At 44.1% G+C, this 22,500-nt stretch overlaps 2 protein-coding genes across 2 annotated transcripts; one reads left to right on the top strand and one right to left on the bottom strand.

The window, feature by feature from the left end:
- Positions 1-1,945: 1,945 nt before the first annotated feature.
- shkbp1 (SH3KBP1 binding protein 1) lies at positions 1,946-13,337 on the bottom strand. Its single transcript, XM_069173140.1, has 17 exons — positions 13,127-13,337; positions 12,388-12,441; positions 11,732-11,777; positions 11,442-11,574; positions 9,668-9,748; positions 9,385-9,555; positions 9,201-9,291; positions 8,929-9,119; positions 8,241-8,356; positions 6,722-6,809; positions 6,047-6,163; positions 5,775-5,945; positions 5,496-5,651; positions 4,472-4,568; positions 4,105-4,289; positions 3,908-4,010; positions 1,946-3,820 (listed from the first exon to the last, which is right to left on the bottom strand). Exons 1-17 carry the CDS (start codon positions 13,180-13,182, stop codon positions 3,067-3,069), a joined length of 2,610 nt encoding a protein of 869 aa, XP_069029241.1. The 5' UTR covers positions 13,183-13,337; the 3' UTR covers positions 1,946-3,066.
- Positions 13,338-14,419: 1,082 nt separating this feature from the next.
- On the top strand, positions 14,420-20,230 carry LOC138212695 (P2Y purinoceptor 14). Its single transcript, XM_069173190.1, has 2 exons — positions 14,420-14,708; positions 17,939-20,230. Exon 2 carries the CDS (start codon positions 17,941-17,943, stop codon positions 18,991-18,993), a length of 1,053 nt encoding a protein of 350 aa, XP_069029291.1. The 5' UTR covers positions 14,420-14,708; positions 17,939-17,940; the 3' UTR covers positions 18,994-20,230.
- The last annotated feature ends 2,270 nt before the right edge of the window (positions 20,231-22,500 follow it).

Consider the following 22,500-nt stretch of genomic DNA (forward strand, 5'->3'; position numbering starts at 1 on the left):
AATAGTTCAATTAAAAATGAGTTCTGGAAGACGATAAAGTACAAATTAATGATATCAATCAACCTCATAATTTTTTGGTAGTGTTTTTTTTATTTACAAAGAAAAATAATGAAAATCCTCAAAATGTTTTTAGAGCTTCTGCAAATGATTATTTAAATATTGATTACAGTACTTGTTTTTTTCATCTGTTAAATGTCACAAAACAATCAAATAAAAAAGAAAAGTAGCAACTTTTTATTTTACATTACTTTAACTGATTAGTTGTCTGAAAAAATGGACTGAAATTATTATTTCATAATTATTCATAGAATAATTAAGAAAGTTATAACCAATTTAGTTAGTGTAAAATTGAATAATAAACTAACCAAAAAAGTTATTTTACATAATTAGGTCATATGACTATTTATTATTGAACATATTGGGCTTCAATATGAAACAATAAATTGACCAAAAACAAATTAATCTGCAACTGTTCTGAATGTAGAAATAAAGCTTTTGTGCAAGAAAGTCAAAATAAATCAGTTTTCAGATTTCAAATTATTTTACATCTTTGTAAACTGAATTTATTTGGCTTTTAAACAAAACAAGTAAATTTTACGTAAATTATTTAAATTTTTTTTTTTTTTTTACTAAATTCTAAATTCAGTGGTGCTGGCCTCTGGGATTATTGTGATTCCTTGTTGTTAGGACGTCCAAATTACTCATTAAAAACCTGCAGTTGATCCAAAATGCTGCAGCAAGAGTCCTGACGGGATTTAGAGATCATATTTCTCCTGTTTTAGCTTCTTTTCATCGACTTCCTGTTAATATAGAATAGAATTTAAAATTCTCTAGCTGACTTACAAAGTTCTTCATGACCAGGTTTCATCTTATCTCAGAGATCTCATAGAACCATATTATCCTGACAGAGATCTTCTCTCTCAGCCTACTTGTGGTTCCCAGAGTTTCCACCAGCAGGATGTAAATCAGTGTTTCAGTTTTCAGGCTCCCAGTTTGTGTTCAGGAGCAGAAACCCTCTCGAGCTTTAAGGTTCCACTCAAAACGTTCCTTTTTGATAAAGTTTATAGTTGGAGCTGCTCAGGTGAAGCTGAACCATCCTGCAGTTCTGCTGTTATAGACCGAGGCTGCTGGGGGACCTCCCATGATGCACTGGGATTCTTTCCTCTCACTCTTTCATATAACTCATATCTCACCATCACATCTCATTAACTTCATGTCTTGTATCTCTATGCTGTCCTTTTCTCTCTCTGCTCTTCTTTCAGCCTGTTAACAGATGCTCCTCCCACCTTTGATCCTGGTTCTGTTGGAGGTTTATTCCTGTTAAAGAGAGTTTTTCTTCCCTCTGTTGGAGGTTTTTCTCCCTTAAAGAGGAGTTTTTCCCTCCTAGCTTATGTGGGAATTGTTGAATTGTTGAATTGATGAATTGTTGAATTGTTGGTTTCTCTGTGTAATATTGTAAAGTTCAGCTATAAGGACTTTAATGCGTTAAGTGCCATGAAATAACCTGTGTTGTGATTTTGCGCTATAGAAATAAAATTTAATTGAATTGAACTAAATAATTCATTGGGCTAGGAACCGATTAAACAAAACCCAAAGAGTCCAAGTTACAAAATGTGAAGTTACAGGAGGAAGTGGCGGTGCTGCTTCATCACATCAAAGGAAGAAGACGCTGTTTTCCCGACAGTCGCTACACCTCGTTTGAAGGGTTCCTGTTTTCCCAAAAATTTCCTTTGAAGCTTCATGGAAAGAACTTTGTCACATGCTAGTGATGAAAACTCTTCCTGCCCAGAAGTTGATGTATATATATATACATATATATATAGTATACTGTGTCCTCCAAAAAGTCAGAAATCTCATACTATAGTATGTTGTCCAAAATGTCATAAAATATCACATTTTAGTGTATTATCATATATATTATATAGAACAGACACAGAAGCAGGAATAATGAATAAAAAACTGTTTTATTGAATATAATGAAGTAGTGGAGTTGTTGGCGTTTGCATACTTTATTCTTTCCACTTGGGAAACCTACAAACCTAAAGGATCACTGATAAATATCTCCGATGGATATTAATATGTCTGTATTATGGATGTTAGGCTACATACCCACAGTCCTATATCGCTCTGTTCAAGCCACAAGACTTCAGCTCCAGTGTTCTACATGTTAAATCACTGTTTTTATTCATGGACTCTGGTGGCTTTGGCAGAAATAAATATTCCAGTCTTTTTTAGACCTCCTGAAGGGTAACCCTAACCCGAGGCTTGGTCATTGATCGTTTTCTATTCGAACAAAGTCGGATGGAAGACACTCAAAACAAAACAGAATCAGAGCAGAAGCCTGATTGGCACGTTCAAGTTCGGCTGCAAGATTTCAAACGGACAAATTAAAAAAATAAAGCTTGAGTACAAAGTTGTAGTTTAAAAAAAAAAACAGCCACTGATGCAGGAAGAGATGCTGCTGGTTAGAAATGAGAACACAAAGGAACCTGACCGATTCTTGGAGCTCCTCGGGTCAACGTCCGCCTCTTCATCATCTCGTCTCTGATATCAGCGTCCTGCTGCGTCCTCGCAACACTTTACGACGATAACAGAGTTACCATCAATGAGTTTCTCATTTCCAGCCGGAGGATTTTATGTGCTAAGCAAATGCGCGATGCTACATCTGTACGAAACAAGCTTTGGCTAACATTAGCAGCAAGAGATTCAGGGAAACGAGGAGTGGCTGTAAACAGTATATTCGAGGAATCGGTCAGAAAGGAAACAGAAATGAAAAAAATGGTTTCAAACGTGAAGATAAATCTGCTGACGTCAGTAAACTTCACGTAGAAACAGGGTTAGTTTAACTGAGTTTCGTTTTGCTGGTGTTTCATTTTCACACCTGACCTTCGTTAGTCGTGAACAGTCTGCGGTAACCATGGCAACAGGACTCTTCGGCTGCCTACGCTCCCCTAGCTGCCTCGACATGTGACAGAAATAAGACACGTCTCTCTTCTCAGGATCGGCTGTCTGTTTTTACACCCGATGACATCTGAGCGTGTGCTGAGTCCGGTCTCAGGCAGCCAATCAGAAGCTGGTCTCGTTCATGTGTGGTTTCGGGCTGGTGGGCGGGCCGGCGGTGGTGGCTGGGCTGTCTGGACTCACGGGGCTCTCTGGGGACTCTGGGACGTTGACAGGCGACGCTGCAGCGCCAGGGCGAGGAGAGACGGGGGTCTGTGAGCGGGTGGGGCTCACTGATGTGGGGGCGGGGCTTGTTGGAGAGGTGGGCGTGGTCCTGCGCTGCGATGGAGTGGAGGGAAGCAGTGAGGAGGAGGACAGTGATGGCGTCCCGGCTGAATGGCGAGCACCAGGAGACACAGAGAAGGAGGCGGGCGTCCTGAGGTTGAATCGGGCCTCTAACTCGCTGCACACCGCTAGGCTCCGCCTCACCCCCTCCGACCCCGCCGGCACCCCGAACCCCGAGCTTACCACTGCCTCCGACCCCTTGGCGAGCTCCTGGCAGCGCTCCACGAAGCTCCCCCTGCGAACAGAGCCCCCCTCCCGGTCCAGGTGCCTGGGGGGGCGGGGGCTAGCGATCTTGCCGGAGCCGGGAGAGGAGCTGTGGGCGGGGCTGAGGATGGCAAGGGTCTGCGGCGCGGCTCCACGTCTGGCTGAGGGGCCGGCGTCACGGACAGGTTTGGTGAGTGGCACGGGGGGCGGAGCCTGCCGGGGAAGGCTGCCGCACAGTGAAGCAGAAGAGCCCGAAGCTCCGGCCGCTCGTCCTCCTCCTGCAGAGTGGAGGCGCTCCGTCCTGACACCATCGCTGAGCTGAGAGTGAAGGCTGCCGGGACAGGAAGTAACACGGGTCAACAACAACACAGCGGTGAGTGCGGGACGTCTCCAGGATGTCACGTAGAGTCGTGTTTACCTGCAGGTGGACGCTCTCGGGGTGCTGTCAGGTGTTCTGGTCAGAGCCAGATCACACTGATCCAGCAGCTCCAGCAGCTCTTCCTCCGTCGGTCCACCCAGCGCTATGAAACAACCAATGACAGCCCACATCAATCATACACTGACCAATCATAGAGCTCTAAACATGTTCCTGCGTGTCCACATCAGGACTCTGACCTCTGATGTCGACCTTGCCGGCGATCTCCATGGCGGTGGTCAGGTCCCACATCTGGATACTGCCGTTGCCGTGGCCGCTGAACAGGTAGCGACGGGGCCGCGAGCCGATGCGACTCGAGCCCTCGCACTCGTGGACCATGAAGGCAGTGATGGAGGTCCCGTCCACTGAACGCACCTCACACACCCTGAAGGGACGCCAGAGATCTGTTTAGTCTTAATAACTCTTCAAACTGACGAGAAGTATCAATGAAGTCCTCATGATCTCCTTCATGTAGTCTGGTCTACAGACACTGGTCAGGACCTGAGTAACCAGAGTAAAACACCTCAAAAGCTCATTAGAAAATCCAACTCTAACGGAGTGTCCCACCTCTTCCCGTTGGACGACAGTCTGACGTAGAGTTTATCGGTGTCTGGGACGACTCTCTGGATGAACACCTGCTGGTCGTCTCTCTCGCCGTACGGACCTGAAACCCAACAGAATCACGTTAATCCTCCGAGCAACCAAAAAAGACTACATCTCGCTCATTTTAACCACACCGCCCCAGTGTGACCTCTGCTGGACAGCAGCGGGATTACACTGAATGAGGAGCAAAATATTTCAGGATATATCATCAAGTACAAATGTCCGGTGCTTTGTATTCAACAACGAACCACAACATCACCCACTGGTTTGTGAAGAACTTGCCCACCAATATTGGCAACCTGACTGCACCGAAGCCTGTCAATCCAAAAGTCCTGCCCCAAAGATGTGTGATAGAGTCCTAATGTGCAATGAATGATGAATTATTTCCAGAAGGAAACACTGATCAGAGGGAGTTTTTTTTAATGGCACCATGATGGAAACACTTACTGACTTTTTAATGGGAGTCTATGGAGACAGCCCCTAGTGGTCCTCAGTGGTACTACACATGGAGTCTATGGAGACAGCCCCTAGTGGTCCTCAGTGGTAGTAATGGAGTCTATGGAGACAGCCCCTAGTGGTCCTCAGTGGTAGTAATGGAGTCTATGGAGACAGCCCCCAGTGGTCCTCAGTGGTACTACAGATGGAGTATATGGAGACAGCCCCTAGTGGTCCTCAGTGGTAGTAATGGAGTGTATGGAGACAGCCCCCAGTGGTCCTCAGTGGTACTACACTTTAAGGTAATTTACACTGCAGGGAGTCAACCTCAGTGCATCAGTTTTAGAGAAATAGGATTCACTTTTAAAAGATATTTTGATGACAAAATCATTAGAACATATCTCTATTTCTCAGAAAAGCAGAATAATCAAATTATTCAAATTTAGCTTTTTAATTCCAAACAATTAATAAAAACTGTAGGAAGAAAATTGGAACTTCCCAAGTTGGGAGAGTTCAGGATAAATCCTGGAGTTGTCAGCCTCGTGGTCGTTACCTATCTCTGTCCCGGCGCTGCAGCCTCCGTGTCCGTCGACGTCGTCCAGGCTGAGGATCTTGAAGGAGGTGAGCGGTGTTGACCCCGGCTGGGTGGAGATCATCCCTCTAAAGCGAGTCACAGTCCACGTCCGCACATGGTTGTTATCAGCACAAACTGTCCAGAAACAAACATGAACATCAGACAGGATGGAGAAGCAGAACAAACTGCTCTGATGTTGACCAATAAACGGGCGACGCTGCTCTGGTGGAAAATCGGAGAAAAGCCTCGGATTCGTACCTGAGATGAGGTGTTTCTCTGACAGCATGATCTTGGTGACGGGGCTGCGGTGGACACTGAAGGTCTGGAAGAGCTGAGGCCCCGAGCCGACCGTCTCCGGATGCTGAACGATGACTCGAACGGTCCCAGAGCTGGTCCCATACGCGATCTCGATCCAGTTCCCGCTGTCACCTGACCACACGGAACCAGTCACAGTGAATCCACTCGTATGTTTGTAACGTGCTGAACCTTTTCTGAACTTCTTAATGAAGCAGCAGCGTTTGGACCCTTACTGGTTTTAGGAGTGAGGTAGACACTGAGGGCGGTGATTGCGTCTTCGGTCGGGTCTCTGTACAGCTCCGTCACCAGCAGGTCGTTATCCTTCATCCTCAGAGGAAACTTCTGAACGTCTGACAACACATGATGACAGCAGGGATTCAAACATATTTTCATGTCTTTTTTCACAGACATCAGTGAAGCAGTGTGACGGAGTGAGGCTCCAAACACATCTTTCTATATTCCTCTACACACATCCACCTTTCTCAGAATGAGGAAGGAATAACTGACACTACTCAAACATAGCCTGGAGCAGCTCAAATTTTATGATTTTAATCTTCTCTAATTACTGTGAACTGAATATTAGTTTTAGTTTTTGACAGTGGCTGCATTTCAGAAATCATTATATTTAAATTGCTTTTTAATTGGTGATTCAGGGGTTGAAAGCTTTCACCTGTCCATTACTTACTGCCGACCATTGACTCTCAGAGAAAGGAAAACACCACCATGTGGAAACCATCTTCCAGGACCACATAAAGGTTTTCAGCACATTTTACCGTTTCTCTCAATTTGCAGCAGTTTTTTTGGACTGATGTGAAGATTTGTCATTTTTTTCAGGATGCCTTATTAATGCATGAATCATTCATCCTCTCCCATAATGCCCCAGTGCTCTGAGCTGCAGAGTTTCTTACCGATGTAATAGATGGATCCGTTGTTGCAGCCCAGGATGAGGAAGGAGCCGGCCGTGTCGTAGCTGCTGATGGGAACCACATCCTGGTTCTGCAGAGGACACACAGAACATCACACACCTGACTCTAGATGTGCGTGTGTGTGTCCACAACTAAATAAATTGAGACTTTTTTTTACCACCTCCCTGATAAAGAGTAACATGTGGTGACTTCCTGTGATAATAATCCTGCTGACATATTTGACATGTAATCTGTTTTTCTTTCTGTTTTGGGGCTCAACGTGATAGACTAAAAGTGACAAATCAATTCAGAATAGACCGTCTGTCACAAAGAATACATCTGCCTTCAAAATAGGAACTTTACATGCTTTTTAAATCACATTCATTCAACACTAGTTCAGTCTCTTCCAGCTGGAAGTGGAGAAATGTTCCTCATTCCATCATAAGACCACATTTCCCATAAACCCCGGCCCTTCCTGTTGTAGTGCTTAGCTATCAGCAGTTTGTTTTGATGTTGAGAGGAGAGGGGGCAGACCCTAATGATTAGAAATTAACACTTAGTTTTGGTCAGTTTATTCTGACATAAGACTTTATGCTGTAAAACTTTCATCAGAGATTCTATTCATGATGTTTCTGCAGAAAAATTGGATGAATTTTGCAAAATTTCAAGATCGAGAAAGATTTTTTAAATCTGAGTGAATTATTGTAATCACAAGATTTCCAGGAGGAACTGACTGAAATTTCATAATCACTTGTCTTGTTTGTAACAAAACGATTTGGGGAGGTTGTGATCTTAATCATTTCCCTGAGTTGCACTTGAGGGAGAAAAACTTGGGTTTAGTGGAGAGTCTGCAAGTCATGTGACTGGCTGGTCTGTCCAGTGACCAGCTAACCCTAACCCTAACCCTAACCCAACCCTAACCCTAACCTCTAACCCTAACCTCTAACCCTAACCCAGTGACCAGCTAACCCTAACCCTAACCTCTAACAGCTAATCCTAACCCCTAAACCTAGCTAACCCTAACCTCTAACCCTAACCTCTACCCCTAACCCTAACCCCTAAGTCTAGCTAACCCTAACCGCTACCCCTAACCACTAACCCTAACTGCTAACCCTAGCTAACCCTAACCTCTAACTCTAGCTAACCCTAACCTCTAACCGGCGGTCAGTAAAACCCTGTGAAGTGTGTCAGTCTGCTGGTTCAGCCACAGCGTCTCTTTTCTGACCAAAATTCATGAATATGTGACGTGTTATAGAAACATTATATTATATTATTTATATTGACTACATGCGTAGAAGATCACTCCCTAAACAAACAGCAACATCAGCCATGTTTCAGTTTACATATTAGTGTTCTGGGACTTTATTCAGACTTGCTGTTGAAAACATGGTTCCTGCACCACCACAGGAAATCTTTCACATGTAACGTGAGGATTTAATGATATGAGATATGAGGAGATGCTCACTCACACGGACTGGCTGATCTACTCGTCATATTTCTACATGAGCTGGTCTCCACCCACCTGCCAGTGTTTGGTGACGGCGTTCCACACTCCCACCTTCCCCGTGTGGCTGGTGGCGATCAGCTGGTTACCAACGAAGAAGAGAGCCTCGGCCGGAACATTCAGGCTGAAGACGCCTGCGGGAGAGAGACAACAGAAGGTCACAGGTCAACGGTCTGGTGGACCGACATGTTATGTAAAATACAACAATTATATAAACAACAAGCTCAGGACAGTTTATGTTGTTGACACGTCAGACTGTCTGCATCTTCCAGACACATTCTATTCTTTTTCAAAATAAGGGTGGGAAAGCTTCATCAGAACGCCCTGAATTCTAAATAAATAATCCTAATTGAATGATGTTAACGGGTTATTGATTTAATGATATTAACAGATTAATGACTTCTGAATCAACATGTAACCCACAATGTGACCGATGTCTCAGACTGAATAAAACTGCAGCGTCATATCTGGTTTTTAGTTTTTTCCGCTGAACTCTCCACGATTGGGAAGTTTATCTAACGAGTTCAAAGTTTCCTCTGCATCCGACCTGCTGTGTGAAAATGAGGTAAACAAGATCAAACAGAGGTCCGGACTCGAGGTCAGGGGTCAGCAGTACAAATTAAATGAACAGAAACCTCCTGTTTCATCTGATGAGCATCTTCAGCTGACCACCATTTTTATCGGCCTCATCAGGAAGTCGTCGTACCGATTTCGTTCCCGTTGCCATCGGGGCAGATAGCCCACAGGATGATCTCCGTCACCGAGGCAACCGCCACCATCTTGTCGTTGTCCCCCAGCGAGCCGCCCATCACTTTGGCGTTGAGCGCAACTCTGTCGATCATCCAGTCGAGGCGAGGGGAAGTGAAGACCTGCTGCCAGCCCGTGGACTCCTTCACCCTGAAGGAGGCGGAGCCAAGAGGATGGTTAAAGGATCAGTTCACTCAAATGTCTCAGTGGTAGGACGGACATCTTCTTCACCTGTAGCACACCACGAACTGAGTGTACGCCACGGCGATCCAGTTATGATGTCCACAGATGATCCGAACCAGACCAGAATCTGATGACTGAGCTGCACACACACACACACATTAAAAACTCTGTGTTGGTCACGTCCCTTGAATTAAAACGAACACGTTAAACTGTTGGCGTGTCGGTTGTTGACCTCCAGACGACCTCTCCTCGGCGCCGACTCGACCCAGTATCCCAGAATTCCCCAGGTTGGGCGGCATTGTGTTGCTGCGTCTAACCGGCGCTCGTTCCATCGGCCCGACTCGGCCCGCCATGAACTGTGACCCCGCCACACTGTGACGGTTCCGCCTCTTCGCCGGGTACACTGAGGACAGACATGGAGACAAAATGATAATAATAACAATGATGATATGTGTGTTGTGTTCAGGGGTGCTGACAGGTGGTGTTGTGTTCAGGGGTGCTGATGGGTGGTGTACCTGGTGGAGGCAGGTAGCCGTTGAACAGCACGTTTCCACAGGACGACCGGTCAAGCTCATCACACAGCTGCAGTTTACGCACTAAACAAACAAAGCAGAATTAAACATCAGAATGCTTTTAGCGTGTAAATAAGGACACGTCCTCACGTGTTGGACTCTCAGGTTGAACTCAGAGGTTCTGGTTGAAGAAGGCGGACATGTTGGAGAACGGAGAACAGCATCTGATTGGTTAGTTTGGTCTTTGATCTGACTCATAACAAACAAACATTTAATGAGCTCATTCATGTCTGCATGACTTACTGAATCACAGCACCATTGATCCTCATGTGTTTCACTGCTTCTGATTATTCTGGGATGGAGGGAACATCAAACAGCTCATGGGTTGGACTTCTTTAATTTCATTCTTTAAACTGGAACTTCATTTTTCTTTTCAATCAGATCTCCTAAAAGTCTTTTTTATTATAAATAACAATAGAAATAACAGGAAGAAGAAGGAGGGGAAGATGAAGAAGAAGGTGGAGGAGGTTGAGAAGGAGGAGATTAAGAAGAAGAAGAAGAAGAAGAAGAAGAAGAAGGAGGAAGAGGAGATTAAGAAGAAGGAAGATGAAGAAGAAGGTGGAAGAGATTAAGAAGGAGGAGATTAAGAAGAAGAAGGAGATTAAGAAGAAGGAGGAAGAGGAGATTAAGAAGATGAAGAAGAGATGAAGAATAAGAAGATGAAGAAGAACCAAACTTTTACCTCTGCATGAAAAACAAAATGTCTAAATTAACACAAGACGTTTGTGTCCACAGCAGGAAATGTTTCTTATTAAAGGAGCTGCTGAATAAAACCAAGAAGGTGATGAGGTCATCATGTTCACATGTTTCTACTGTCTCACCCAGAGGAGCGATGACGTTTCTACTGTCTCACCCAGAGGAGCGATGACGTTTCTACTGTCTCACCCAGAGGAGCGATGACGTTTCTACTGTCTCACCCAGAGGAGCGATGACGTTTCTACTGTCTCACCCAGAGGAGCGATGACGTTTCTACTGTCTCACCCAGAGGAGTGATGACGTTTCTACTGTCTCACCCAGAGGAGTCATGACGTTTCTACTGTCTCACCCAGAGGAGTCATGACGTTTCTACTGTCTCACCCAGAGGAGTCATGACGTTTCTACTGTCTCACCCAGAGGAGTCATGACGTTTCTACTGTCTCACCCAGAGGAGTCATGACGTTTCTACTGTCTCACCCAGAGGAGTGATGACGTTTCTACTGTCTCACCCAGAGGAGTCATGACGTTTCTACTGTCTCACCCAGAGGAGTCATGACGTTTCTACTGTCTCACCCAGAGGAGTCATGACGTTTCTACTGTCTCACCCAGAGGAGCGATGACGTTTCTACTGTCTCACCCAGAGGAGTCATGACGTTTCTACTGTCTCACCCAGAGGAGTCATGACGTTTCTACTGTCTCACCCAGAGGAGTGATGACGTTTCTACTGTCTCACCCAGAGGAGTCATGACGTTTCTACTGTCTCACCCAGAGGAGTCATGACGTTTCTACTGTCTCACCCAGAGGAGCGATGACGTTTCTACTGTCTCACCCAGAGGAGTGATGACGTTTCTACTGTCTCACCCAGAGGAGTGATGACGTTTCTACTGTCTCACCCAGAGGAGTGATGACGTTTCTACTGTCTCACCCAGAGGAGTGATGACGTTTCTACTGTCTCACCCAGAGGAGTGATGACGTTTCTACTGTCTCACCCAGAGGAGTGATGACGTTTCTACTGTCTCACCCAGAGGAGTGATGCCATAGAACTCCGCTTCGTGCATCAGCATGCTCACGTTGATGCAGCGGGGGTGCAGCTCTTTGGTCCGCAGGAAGTTGAGGATGGGAGTGAACAGGGAAGGGTCCCTGTCGATGAAGATCTACGGAGAGGAGAGAGTCCACCACACACACACACACACACACACACACACACACACACACACACACACACACACACACACACACACACACACGCAGTGAATACAAGCAGCAGGTGTCACAACAATGTAAACACTTGAAATTTGTGTCCGTACTTACAGCTCCAGTTTCATCCTTCAGAGTCGAGATGCGACCGCTCAACAGGCTGTAGACACAAACACAACACAAACATTCTGTTACACACACACACACACACACAGAGCAGCCATGTTTCTGATGCCTGCAGGTTAACTGCAGAGCTGTAAAGTGACACAGAGCCGGACACCAGTCGTGACAGCTGAGTGACCTTTGACCTCTTTCTGCAGCAGCTGACTTTACATGCCTTGATTTAATGCTGAATACCGTCTCAGTTATCAAGCATTACAAACACACAGCAGGACAGAGGTGTTAATGGAGCTGCAGGCCATTTCATGGAGAAACACGTCCCAAATAGGTCTCAGGACTTTAGTGCAAACATACCAAATAAACTGCTGAGAGCAACGCAGACTGAATAACGCCAAGAGCTTTTGGTTCAGATCAGGTTCATAATCTCAGTTTCCTCTTATATTCACACTGATAGAAATCAGTGTTTGCAGTGTTCAATTTCAGATTATTTTCTGCTTCTTTTACCATTCTTATTCATAAAAGATCCATATTTACGTTCACTAGATAAAACAACCTAAAATCAGTCGAATTTTTAATGAAGTCTGGCATTGGAAATGACTAGAAGTTGGGTGCATGAGGTACACATGTCTGTCTGAGTTTTTCTGACCAACCTGGAGAAAAAGGAGTCAGGAACCCACGTGAGCGTCTGTCGGGAGGTACTGAACCTGTAAACAAATAAACAAACATGACTTTGTTTACTCGTCTTCTGGAAGTCTTGTTATCAGTCTGATTTTAGACCAACAAAAACAGCAGAAAAAAGAATGGAGTTTGGTGCGTGCTCCCTCCTCCACACCGACAGTTTATTATCAACGTAGTGAATAAGTGTTCACACGGCCTCGTCGTGTAAAACACTCATTCTGATCAGTGTTGTTCTTTGTCCATATTAAACAGATCAACGATTCACTGCTTCCATCATCGGACATGAAGCCACATCATAGGTTCACCTTTCTCCCTGTGTGCATTACATTAGTTCTGTTTGTAGCTCGACTGTTAGCTGACAAAATGCTCGTTAATTTGTTTACAGGACTAAGTTAGTTGGTTTACAGGACTAAGTTATTTGACATGAGACAACAATGACATTAAATGACGGGACGGAGGACTGCACAATGAAGCGCCGAAACCACCTTTTTACTCTTGTGAAAATGTGATAAAATCGACTGTGTGAGCAGTGAAATGTTTATTTCATAGAGAAAGTGTTTAACGTTTCGTTGAAACGTTACTCTGAGATTTACACTCATTTAAAAACACCGGCAACCTGATGAGGACATGGATCTGTCCGACAATGGGCTCTTCTATATTAGCATTGTTCCCGGTGGCTAGCCGGGTTAGCCGCCCCCCCCTGTGCCTCACCTCTTCCCGCCGACGTTCAGGTGGATGATGTCTCCGCTCCTCGCCGTGTTAGACATCCTCTGAAGGCTTGTGACTCCGGCAGGCGCCAGAAAATAAAATTTAATCCATTTCTTGTGGATAAACTCAGTTTCCGTTCTTGTTTTTAATCCAACTTCCTGTCTCGTCCGGAGAGGCGGAGGGTCAGCGGGAAAACCCGGGAAGGATCATCGGATCACGGGTAGAGGCACAACCCGGACCGGAGGTTCCGACTGGATCAGGATTCTGCTGTAGGAGATTTTTCGACCCCCCCCCCCCCTCCAATACTTTCGTTAAACATATTTATCGAATAATTTTGACTCTGCATCTGTGCAGATGTTAGTGTTGTTTCTCACTTCCTGCTCTCGTGTCTGACATCTTCCTCCTCACCACGGGACTCCTCTTCCTCCCATTCTCTGCAGCAAAGCCTCGTGGGCTGACCACCAAACATCCAACCTACGCAGCCACGCTGTGCTTCGCTTAACCTTTAACCTTTAACCCAGGGTTTAATACTTTGTCCAACGTGTTTATAGGTTAGGTTAGGTAGTTACTTTATTAATCCCCGAGGGGAAATTTTTTTAAATTATTAACGCAACCGCATCATTTTCTAACTTTCAGAAAACATAATCAGCTTTATTGGTTTCAGTACCTCATGATATATCTTCCAGACACCTTCCTGTTAATGCACATTTCTATTTTAACGTTTAAAAAAAAAAACTACAAATGTTGCAGCATAAGTTTTAAAGTTGGTGTATTGATTGAAGTGAAGAACGATGGAAAGTGATTCAGTGAAGAAATGATGAAGTACACAAATCAGTGTTGTCGAAAAACAAAAACATCTGGTTGGTGGGTTTTAAAGCATGTTTCCACCAGTGAAACAAAAAGGAGGAGGAAGAGAGAGAGAGAGGAGGAAGGAGGAGGGGGATGAGGAGGAAGAGGAGGAGGAGGAGGAGGGCAATAAGGGGCAAGAGGAGGATGCAGAGGAGGAGGGAGAGGAGGAGGATGAGGAGGAAGGAGAGGAGGCATGTGAGGCTAAAAGTGGAAACGTGGAGATAAAAAAAGGATGAAGTGAGAAGATCAGTCTGAAAGACGTACTGTTTGCTGCTGAGAGACAGACAGGTGGACGAGCATGAGAGACAGACAGGTGGACGAGCAGGAGACATTCTGATATCTGATCATAAACATTTGTCATGTCCTCAGTATTTAAATGATGATTCAGAGTTCATGAAGCTGACAGCTGTCAGTCTAAGCGTGTGCACATGTTAACACACATGTAGAAGAACTGCAGCTTCAATGAACATAGTAATAAGAAATGATGAGAGTCAGACTGACTGTTTTATTAGGTTAGGTTAGGGTTACAGCGACGTCACACGGATGCGAACCAACATGTTTGTCCCCACGGAGACGTGATGGAGTTGAAACGGGGAGGCTCAGACAGACGAGAGAGGAAGAGGAACTCGAGCACCGACTATCAAAACTCTCAGTCCACTTCATCTGCACACGCAGAGACATCACAGCTGAGACAACATCTGTATGGGAGCTGACTGAACAGCTGGCTGCTTGTGTGGTGAGTAAAGTAATTATTCTGTTATTTTAGTGAATGAGGACATTCAGATCCAGAACATCAGAGACAACAATACAAATAAATGATAGCGAACAAAGAGGACTGAGGACGGGAAGAACAACGACTGAAGTGAAAAAGAATTAAAATCTGAATAAAATCAGCAGAGAAAACAAATGATAGAGAAGCAATAATGTCATGGAGGACAAAAACCACAACAAACTGAAGTCATATTTAAAGAAGAGAAGAGAGTGAAGGTGAAAACTTGAAGAGAAAAATCATTTTAAAGTTACACAGTTTTATAGGTCAAAATGATCAAAGTTGTACAAAGTAAAAGTCATTTAAAAAGAAAAAGAAAAGTTCTGAGAATCAAAAATAAAATCAACATATTGTATTTATAAGTACTGATAACCTGATTACTGATAATCACATAGAAACCAGATAATTAGAGATTTCACTGGAATTAACAGGACTTAAAGTCAAATCAATAAAGGAGGAAATGTTTATTAATGCAGTAACATTTATATATAGGATTTATGTATGTTTTTCTTTGGGACACAAAATGTGGAAAAATGAGAAAACAAATTCATGAGAGCAAAATAAAAACCATAAGTAAGATGTGAGATGTGATCCTGTAACGATGTCGGTTTGTGATCTGCTGTAGGTTTACATGAACTATATTTAAGAACTAGCTATCATTTAAATTCTCTAATTATCTGCAAAATATTTTCTGTATAAACATTCCTAAATATTAAATTAACTGTCATTGATATTAAAGAAATACTTCTTTGAGGAGCTGAAACATGACATGTTTTTTTTAAATTTAATTATCACTGAAATGATTCTGAACGTTTGTCATTTCCATTCTGGAGTTTATTTATTTCAACAAACGTATTATAGTTAGATTTACATCACATATTTAAGTTGTAGCGACGTCTTCCACTTAATGTTTCTCCAAAGAGGACAATAGTGTCTCTCAATACACTGAGTGGTTGCAGTATTCTTGTATTATTGGAACTTTTTCTCATAAAGTGACACTTTGATCCAGCTGCTGCTCGGGGAGAGAAAGAAAGAAACGCACTTCTGCTTTAATTTGGACATCAACAATTCAGGGTTCAAATGAATACAACTAAACCTAAAATTGAAGTTAAATGGAGCTGCAGGACGTTCGTGTCATGCTCTGTAACATAGAGCTGTGTGTCATCAGAAACACGGAAACCCTTTTCTTATCGAAGGATCTGAGGATGTTATCACCTCCTACAGTGTTCAAAGTGTGGAGCAACAGAGAACCACAGCAGCTCTTCTTCTGAAGGCTGAAAGTAGAAGTTGTTTAATTTCTGCAGATCAGCATCTGTAACAAAATCCAAAACACACGAGTGATCTTTGAGAAACAGTCCCGAGGCCTCAGCAGTGAGTTTAAGATTCAGAGTAGATATAAACTATCCGTAAAACATCCATAGATAAATAAAGAATCGTTGAAAAAAATGTGAAACGGTTGTTTCTTTTACATCTGAATTAAAAGCAACAAGACGATGGTCTGAAGGTATGAGGCTGCAACGAGTCTCAGCAGAACATCTATGATATTTTTTACCTATTTTTTTGGGCTACTTTACGTTCATGCTTCTTGTTAAGTCCAGAGCCTCGTCAGTCCTGACACGTTCAAAAAGCTTTAATTTCTCGTCACAGTCGATGTAACTTCTGGACCTGCGGTGCCTCTGAACCGACCGGTTGGTCAATGAATGCTGTCGTAGTCACGGACTGTTCAGTGAGCATGAATCTTTGTCTAAAAGAAGACACGGCCAGCCAAAGTTTAGCGCTACCAGCTAACCGTGCGCTATAACTTTCCACTTTGAGGGTCTGAATCCTTCTTTCATCCCCGGGTGCAGCTCTAGTTTTGGTCTCCAGTCAGATGAACTTTTAGGTTGCTGCTCTAACGGTAGTTTAGTGAAATGAAAAACTCCAAACTTCCACTCTCCATAACTGCACATGGTAATGTTGCAATCCAATATTTCAGCACACGTAACATTGAGAGGCTGTTTCCTTCACTGTAAAATACTGATGAGAAATACGAAGTGAGATGGTTCCAGTACCAACGGTTTTTGTGGTCAAAGGTCACACAGATGTCGTTTGAATGTGTATTTTTGTTTGTTTTTTGGACCTGTGTGATGATCACCTGCAGAAACAATCAGCAGGATTTCAACTGCTGCTAAAAATAAGTGAAACAAAAGGCAGCCGGGTGTCGTCCTCAGTGGGTAAATGTCCTGTTTTCATAGGGTGGATGAAGGTTTGTGTTGGGCCGCGATGAATCAAGGGACGAGGGAAGTGTGTGTGAAGAGCAGGAGATTTATTTGTGCACGTGGTCGAGTGTAAACAGAGCTGCTGCTCAGTTTAGCAACATTAAACAGATGGAAGCAGCATCACAGACTCCTGGGTCGTTAAGCAACACTAAAGACGACGTACAGAGTCAACAGGAGTCCGACTGTCGGTCCCTACTGAGCTGCTCAGAGACTCACAGCACCGCCATGCAGCAACATAGAAGTATTTTGAGTTTGTCATGACTGAGCTGACAATCGCTGAACTCCTGTTCAGAGCGCAGAGTGACGTCGAGGAGAGATGAAGGTTTGCGGAATAATCTCTTGGTTAGTTGTTTGTTACTGACGAGGAAACAACCTTCATTCACTTCCTTCATGTTGTCTTTACTCTCAACAAACTCACCATCACAAACACAAGGGTCCACTTTTGACACTACGACTCAACCATCAATGTCATGCTGCAACCCTGCTGTGAGTCTGCAGCATGACATTGATGGTTATTATACCACATTCACACAAGTGCTATTAGCAGTGTTGTAAATAAAATGTAACAGACATAAATTTTCACCAGCATGAGGCTCATCTCACCGACACGTCAGACACCTGAAGCGCAGAAAGCAAAGCTGATCCCATCACCATCTTCTACGCTACTCATCGGGGGTGCAGCAGCATGCTAACATTAGCATCCTTACTGCTTTCAGTACTCTCTACCTGTGTCAACGTTTTAAAAAAGCTGACATTCTGGGTTTCATCAGTTTGAGGTCCAGGTTTGTCCATTGATAACGTAGCTGTAGCTGTTCTTGCCTGGAGTAACAGTAAAAGACAGCAATGTGAACAGCTCCCCCTGGTGGAGAAAACAAACTGCACCAGAGTGTGTCTTATGATCAACGTGGTATTCACACTGTTGTTTTTTTGTATTTCCAGGGATGGATCCCTTCAACTCCACCCGCCTCCCCACCAACCAATCAGATTTCAGCAGCATTTTCACCCACCAGCTCCTCCCCCCACTCTACTTTGTCATCTGTGTGGTGGGCGTGGCTTTGAATGGGGTGGCTGCATGGATCTTCTTCAGAGTGCCCGGTGACTCGGGTCTGGTTGTCTACCTGAAGAACATGGTGGTGGCCGACCTCCTCATGTTGTCCACCTTCCCCTTCAGGGTGGCGGCTCAGCTGGGCCTCGGCGGCTGGCGCCTCCACGTGATCATCTGCCGTTACACTGCCGTGCTCTTCTACTCCTCCATGTACGTGGGGATCCTGTTCATGGGCTTCATCAGCCTCGAGCGCTACGTCAAGATCGTCCACCATGCCTCCTCCTCCTCCGCCCCCTCCTCCTCCTCCTCCTCCTGCAGGTCTAGGCTGGGCGGGACCTCCTCGCTGCACCTCCTGCAGAGCCCCGGCTTCGCCCGGGTGCTGGCACTGCTCACCTGGAGCCTCCTCCTCCTCGGCGTCCTGCCGAATGCGGTGCTAACGAGCCGTCTGGCCGACGAGCAGAGCTCCCGGCACTGCATGCAGCTGAAGACACCGCTGGGCGTGCAGTGGCACCGGGTGTCCACCTTCGTCAGCGTGTCCCTGTTCTGGGTGACGCTGCCGGTCCTCGCCTTCTGCTACGCCTCCATTGCCCGCCGCGTCTACCAGTCGTACCGCCGCGTGCGCTGTGACAACAGCGACGTGTGCCGGAAGTCCAACCGCAGCATCTTCAGCATCCTGGCGGTGTTCTTCATCTGCTTCGTGCCATACCACGTCTGCCGCGTGCCGTACACTCTGAGCCAGATGCCGGCGTCGGGTTTTGGCCGGGACGCCTGCTTCCTGCTGTTCCAGGTGAAGGAGGGGACGCTTTTCCTGTCGGCACTCAACGTGTGCCTTGATCCCGTCATCTACTTCCTGATGTGCCGAACCTTCAGAGAGTCGCTGCTGAGAAAACTGTCGGGAAGAGAGAGGAGGAGATCCCTGAGCAGTGGCCAGAGTCTGAGCAAGATCTAGGAGTGAGGAGACAAGGAGAGGAGGAGAGGAGGAGATCCCTGAGCACCGACCTAGAGAGGAAACAAAGAGGTCAGAGAAGAGAAAAGGAAAACATTTTAAACCCAAAACGATCATTGATGAAACCACCTGACCTCCACCTACCTGATCCAGAGCTTTCAGCTGTGCTGCACAGCCTTCATCATCAAATGATGAGTTTGATCGGTTGCCATGGAAACCTTGGGTAGTTTTTCACTGAGATAGTTTTGTCATTGGTGAAAGTGAATTTGATGAGAAGAAGTGTTTGATTCCAAACCAACAGAAATGTGTTAGAAAGTGTAGTTTTGTGTTCAACAGTAAATAAACTGGAGTTTGTATCATCAGAGTTTGTGAACATAAACTTACTTTTTTTTTTTTTTTTGGAAAGCCTCAGAGTAGGAAAGTGAAGAAAAGAGAAGGAAGTGTTGTAATGGAAGTGAAACTGAACTGTGATGATGGGACACCAGACTCAAACCGCTTCAGTTATCACGTTACAGTTTATCTCTGAGGTCACATGACTTGCTCTGGACCTCCAACCACAGGATGAATCTCAAACAGTGACTGAAGATAGACCGTCCAGATATAAAGTGATATTCCAGTGTGATGTCATGACTAATACGAACCTGGTAGATTTTACTGCTGTCGGATTAAATAAAGCAGGTTGTTGTTTTCAACTGTGTTAATTCAGGTCAGGAATGAAATGATGCTTTGGCATTTGACAAGATAAGTGTTTTTATTTCTATAGGGAGGTGCTGTTTTTAAAATAAACTGTTTCCATTTTTGGTTTTGTCCTTTCTGCTTCAAATACCTTCATATTCACATCCGTACATCATTATTATCATCACTGAAACTGATTACTCTTAGAGTTTTCTTATGTCTCTCATGGTCCAACTGTTTTTCTGCAGTTACACATTGTGACCCCTGGAGGGCAGTGTATCCGAATCAATCCATCCCAACCTCATCTATGGATCTGAGAACTGTCACCAGCTTTTTTTTTTTGTAACCAGTAGTGACCATGTGGTTGGACAAGCTAGGGAAGAGAACAAAATGGTTCCAGTCTTTATTCATGTCTTGTGTGAGTTTGTTTAAGTTAGTTTATTTTGTAGTGCTGTTAAATGGTTTGGTTTAGCTCCAATGAATTTGTTTGCAGTGATGATTATTTGTTGTACATGTCATTTCCAACCAGCCTCCCTGACTGCAGTTTGGACCCACATTCTTTATTTGTTTGGTTGTTAATTTCTGTTTGTTTTTATTTTAGTATTAAACAGTTATTTGAAGCCCTTTATCAATCCTGGTGTTTAGTTTTATCATCCAGTCTACTGGATTGTCTACATCAGTCTGAAGTTCCAGTTTATTGTGGCTCCTGTCTATTGTCACCTGGTCACAGCAGCAAAAGCCTTCAGAAGTAATTCCTCCACAGGTCTTCCATCCCAGGAGAAAATACGGTGACTTGTGTCAAAGGTGTGTGTGACTGGTTAGAAGTCACTTGTGTTGCTCATTGTGTGTTAATGGCAGCAGCAGTCTGTTCTCTCTGAAGTTGTTGTAGTGCTGCTTGGTTGTGGTGGTTGTCTGGAAGGAAGGAAGGAAGGAAGGAAGGAAGGAGGTATTTATTTGAGCTTGAACTTGCTCCATTGGGCAGCTCAGCTCACAAACAAGACATTTTGTAATGTTTGTAATATGTCATAGGTACGTTCCTGCTCTGGACAACAGTGCTGGTTGAAAGTTGGAGTGAAACAAGCAACATGTAAGAACTGCTCCACTGATTATATGTTTAAAGTTCATCTTCATATGGAAATGGGGGAAGTCCCCAAAGTTCAGCCCATATAGATGAGTTTTGAAGATAAATTGTAATCCATCCACTCACAGTCATTACACAATGACATCATCCTTTCTACAGCTAACTATGGTTGCACATGACTTTAGCATAACCTGCTTTCCAACCCTGTGATTATGTAATGCTTAATAAGAGTTACTATAGAATTAGTGTTAGCATTGGGCTAGTGACCTTTATGCAGATTAATTTTGACCTAAACATACCTGATACATAAATACATACTTAAAAACACAGAAGTATTTATCACTAGGACATATTTACTGGTTTCTGAATGCACACATTTAAGATGGACACAGTGAAACTGTAGTAACCCTCCCCTCCCCTCCCCTCCTGCTCTGATTGTTAGATTGATTCAGTCCCTATAATAAGATCTCCTGAAAACATGGAAACTGTCAACGTTGTTATTCTCTTGTTTTTTCATTGTCTGTCTGTGTGTCTGTCTGTGTGTCTGTCTGTCTGTCTGTCTGTCTGTTCATGTCTTTGGCTGCTAGCTTGTTGAGCAACACTGTAAACTCTTCACTGACGTCACTGAGTAACTCACCTGCTGTGATCATAAGATGATAGACATCATTAATAATATCAATCTGGTACTTTACTACATTGTTAACAGTGTTAAGATTTCTCTATTAGTTCATTACTGAGAGGTTAAACTGTTGGTTGTAGAAGTGCTAACGAGGTGACAAAAAGTTATAAATGTTTGATATTTGTAAAACTTCATTGTTCAACTTAATCATTCATGAAACAGCACATGAACACATGAAACATGTTTTCTGCTAAAGTAATTGTTGTGAAGGTTTAGTTTGTGACAGAACTTACAAAAAAGAGTTAAAAGTTTATTGTTGAACTTTAAAAAGATTGTATTCTGTTGAATGATTTGTATATTCTTTGTCCCGCTGACCACCCCCCCCCCACCACCACCACCCAAACCTGACCAAACCAAACACAACACAGAGTTTCATCATGACTGAGTCCATTCAGTTTGATACAAACTTAAAGGAAACACATGTCATTTATAGCACTGTTCAGTCATGTCCTTATCACTCGTGGCGCTTGTTTTATTTCACAGCTCCAGAAAGACACAAATACAAGCTTAATAATGGAAAATATTACTACTGCTTGCTCTCATACTTTTTATCAACGCCTAAGTAACGTTGAAGTGGAACTAAATACTCGAACATGGGAAATATACTTTTCCACTTCACCCAATCAGAGACCACGATCCTCCACACAGTACTTAACAGGCGTCTGCTGCACTCTGGTGGACACAGTAGAGAACTACAGGAGCTGTGAAACATGCTTTCTCAATTCCTGGGTTGTAGTTGCTATGTTCGGTGCTGCTCCTCTCCCCTGAACACTGTTTATCTGCAATCATGTAAAACAGACATTTTTAACTGATATTAATAAGCTCAAAAATTAAATGTTCAAAGTGTTCAAGTGTCCTACTGTTCTCTGGTGACCGCGAACCTATCGTGTGATTACTGTTTTTTCATTGGTTGGTTGAGGTGTCAATGTGTTGCTAGCCAGACTTCTTGATTGTGGAACCTATCAGGATGTTCGAGGGGCGGAGCTAACCGGCAGGAGAGCGCGAAGCGGAGAAAGACAAGCCGACACACGGAGGGGAAGCTGCGACAGAGACATTGGAAGGACCACAAAAAGGT

This window comes from Embiotoca jacksoni, unplaced genomic scaffold (assembly GCF_022577435.1).
Source record: "Embiotoca jacksoni isolate LCO1_2020_lvr unplaced genomic scaffold, fEmbJac1.0.p SCAF_58, whole genome shotgun sequence".
NCBI lineage: Eukaryota > Metazoa > Chordata > Actinopteri > Embiotocidae > Embiotoca > Embiotoca jacksoni.